General features: G+C 33.7%; 1 protein-coding gene across 2 annotated transcripts; it reads left to right on the top strand.

Moving 5' to 3' along the window:
* Window positions 1–381: 381 nt before the first annotated feature.
* LOC105459037 (E3 ubiquitin-protein ligase TM129) lies at window positions 382–3039 on the top strand. 2 transcript variants are annotated; one of them, XM_011704709.1, is made up of 7 exons: window positions 382–608; window positions 693–969; window positions 1620–1869; window positions 1998–2187; window positions 2273–2467; window positions 2567–2712; window positions 2833–3039. In XM_011704709.1, exons 2-7 carry the CDS (start codon window positions 768–770, stop codon window positions 2954–2956), a joined length of 1107 nt encoding a protein of 368 aa, XP_011703011.1. In that variant the 5' UTR covers window positions 382–608; window positions 693–767; the 3' UTR covers window positions 2957–3039. The 2 variants fall into 2 exon arrangements, with proteins under 2 accessions (XP_011703011.1, XP_011703010.1); XM_011704708.1 differs by having other exon boundaries at window positions 382–603.
* Window positions 3040–3700: the final 661 nt, after the last annotated feature.

Raw genomic sequence — 3700 nt, forward strand, 5'->3', positions numbered from 1 at the left:
TGTTCAGTTTGGTCCATACTACCTCTCCACAAGCGCTACCATTGAGACACCGGCCTGTATATGTTTATATATATTTATATATATGTTCTTATATGTATATGAAAAATTTTATATATATATTAAGACATATTATGTTAATTCTATACTTTGGACTCCACTTTTTTCCCGTTTCCAAACGTGAAAATGGTTCAATTTTTTATCTGCTACACTGACTTTTATAAATATACTTTGATAATTATTTTTAAATATACTTTGATTTATATTTTTACTTATATGATATATGTATGTATAATCGATTTGTATTTTATACGTCTGACTTCCGATCTATATATTTATATATGTTTGTAACCAACTATCGATAACACAGCGCTTACTATACATTGATTAGTACACAGTGGGTCAAGCAGTATAACCTCAAACCTGTATGAATCCTGATGGATTTGTGATGGATATTGTGCGACGCAAAGTTAATAAATAAACGGATACATTCGCCGTCAAAATCAAGCCGAACATCGATCTGAATTAGATTTCGGGTTTCGTGACCTTTTAACAGTTTTCGAGCCCACAAGAATGTTATAGGAAGGCACCTGCTGTCACATTGATGTAACGTCTGTTTGCTGTTATTGTTATATTTTTTGACAAGCAACTCAGCTATAAGATCGTGCTAAAATAATTTACGATATTTATTTCAGATCGTTATTCCTGTTACGCCGCTGATAAACGGGAACACCCTCCCTCTCTCTCTCTCTCCCTTTCTAAATGAAAAAATGTCAGCTCTACTCTTTTACACGTCATTCTATTTTCTGATGTCCGGATGTATCGTCTACCCGCCGACGGAATTCGTCTCGGCGGGCTTGACCGTCAAGGACGTCTTTGCGAATTGGCTCGGTAGTGAGAACGAGTTTTTCATACAGTATCACATTAGGAGGAGCATAGCCACGCTATTCCTACACTCCGCGCTACCTTTGGGTAAGATAGACGTTTCTCTCTAGGAGTAACTGCCCTTATTAGTGTGCCTGTACGTTTTAATGTGCTTTTATATTTAAATAAGTCATAAAAATAAACTGGTACAAATAAATAAAGTGTTTTTTTTTATTATAAGTTAATACTTTAACTTAATAAAAAAAAACACTGTCTATTTATTTACAAATAAGTACAAATAGGTACAAATAAATAGACAAAGTGTTTTTCTTTTTATTAAGTTAATACTTTAACTTGATAAAAAAAAAACACTATTTATTTGTACCAGTTTATTTTTATTGGTAAGAATAAACTGGTACAAATAAATAGACAAAGTGTTTTTACTTAATAAAAAGAAAAACACTGTCTATTTATTTGTACCAGTTTATTTTTAAGTCATAAAAATAAACTGGTACAAAATAGACACAGTGTTTTTTTTATTAAGTTAATACTTTAACTTAATAAAAAAAAACACTTTATAAACACTTTATAAGTTAAAGTATTAACTTAATAAAAAAACACTATTTATTTGTACCAGTTTATTTTTATGACTTATTTAAATATAAAAGCACACTAATAGGGACAGTTACCCTAATTACATTCAACATCTCCACCTTTGACAAGTATTTCTCACAATCTCTTCTCTGCGATCTTCACAGGCTACGTTCTTGGATTGCTCTTCTTCGGACATGTCGACGCCGGGAAACTGTTACTAGCCGATGGAAATTACCTCGGACCGTTGGTCGTCCTTTGCGTCACAATCGCTCCGCTTTACATGCTGAACAAGGTCCTCGAGTGGTCCGCCCACGATTGGGCCACGCATCCGATAGCGCAAAATCTATCTGTGTACAGTAACAATAACACGCCGTGGACGGCTGTCGCGTCGGACATTAACACAGAATACCGAAGGTTCATTCAAATAGCTAGCTTAATAACTTAGGAAACTTAAAATCACGCGCGCACATTCACGTTTATGCGTACCATCGTGTTGTAAGTACATGTATATTTTATACTAAAGTAACACAATTTTATTTTAGAATAGATAAAATTGTTATTGTCACAAATAGCGTAACTCGTGTCGTAGCGACGGACAATTGGATTATTAAGATCACGCCTTATAAGTTGCAAGTGGCGCATCAGAGCGACGCGACCCTGGTCGTGAATAAGAGCGACGTTCATTACATGTCGCCCACAACGAGAGATCAGGTTCAGTTCATCAATATACAGGTGCTACACACAGGCAATAACTGCTTCAGGCAAAATTGCTCTCGATTGTCTCAATGAAATATCCCACGTGTTGTGCTTTCCCCAGGTGAAACCCATGCGAGCTATGGCGCAGGAGTTCGACATAAGATTGAATGCGTTGGATTTCAAGGATCTGCAGGACCGAGTTTCACGGCCGATCGCTGTACTGCAGAATATAACGTTCCACAGAACTTTACTCGACAGATTTATCGACACTTTCAAGGAGGAGGTCGATAAAAACCCGTTCTACGATACTGCCGAGGTAGTAAAACAGTTGTTATATACCTGTGCGTCACTTCAATTATCTCTTCTCTTGTCTCCGTTTGTCTTCAATTATTAATTCGTGCATATGTATTTATAGGAGCTAGGTCAATGCATCGGATGTATGCAAGCGCTGTCGAATGTAAAGTTGAACAGATTGTGCAGCAGTGCCGAAACCAGAGACCATGATGACTGCACGATATGTTACTGCCGTCCAATGTGGTGTATAGAATGTATGGCGAAATGGTTAGTGTACCTTTTGTTATTATTATTATTAATCTCGATTATTTCTATTTATGTTAAATCGCGTATATTCGGATAGTTTAGATTGTTAATATTATCATACCGTATTATTTGAACACACAGGTTTGCCTCGAGACAAGATGAGAATGCGCCGGAAACGTGGTTGTCCTCCAAATGTACCTGTCCTCTCTGCAGAGCACGATTCTGCGTTCTAGATGTGTGCTACGTGAGAAATCCTAACAATTAACATCAAAATAATGGGCATTATTTTGAACTGTTCTTATGAAAAATAATTGTTTGTATCAATTTTAATACAATTTTTTAAAAGAATAACGTCCAAGATTCATTTAAGTATAAAAATTTTTTTACACATAAACCATATATCGCCGCGTTGATACAAAAGTGACACGTCTCAAAATTAACAACTTTCACTGGAGTATTAATGAAATTCTGAATTTTTTGGAACTTTTTTATCGGCTTATCTTTTAATACTTTTTCACTCAGACTAGTAGAATTTTATTTTTACAGCTATAAATTATTATTTAAGCTAAAAGATTTAGAAAAAACATTTTTTTTTAATTTCTAAAATTAATCTCCTTAAGAAAAATGGCACAACTTTAAAGAAAACGTTTTTTCTATAACTTTTTCGATACCGACATCATAATACATAAAAAATGTCTCAAGTCAAAATGTCATCAGAAAATGTCTCAAATTTGATCAGAAGACAAGTTACATTTCTGCCTTTTGGCAGTAAATTGGGAAAACTAGTTTAATTATTATAGTTTATTATAGTTTTATATATATAGGTATATATATATATATATATATATATATATATATATATATAGTTATTATAGTTTTATTATTTTGTATACAAGTCTGTTTTCCAAAAAAATATATTAGTCTTTAGAGTCAACTTCCTATTAACTCAAAAATGCTAATTTTTTACTTGTGTCACTTTTTATGACAGGTTAACTTTTGCCGAAATTAA

This window comes from Wasmannia auropunctata, unplaced genomic scaffold, assembly GCF_000956235.1.
Source record: "Wasmannia auropunctata unplaced genomic scaffold, wasmannia.A_1.0 LD334217.1, whole genome shotgun sequence".
Classification (NCBI taxonomy): Eukaryota; Metazoa; Arthropoda; class Insecta; order Hymenoptera; family Formicidae; genus Wasmannia; species Wasmannia auropunctata.

Bases quoted from the DNA above. Each gene is read 5' to 3' on its own strand.
- LOC105459037 (XM_011704709.1), top strand. From the start codon at position 768: ATGTCAGCTCTACTCTTTTACACGTCATTCTATTTTCTGATGTCCGGA. The intron at 2,188-2,272 runs GTGCTACACACA...TGCTTTCCCCAG, and splicing joins TTCAGTTCATCAATATACAG to GTGAAACCCATGCGAGCTAT. The intron at 2,713-2,832 runs GTTAGTGTACCT...TTGAACACACAG, and splicing joins ATAGAATGTATGGCGAAATG to GTTTGCCTCGAGACAAGATG.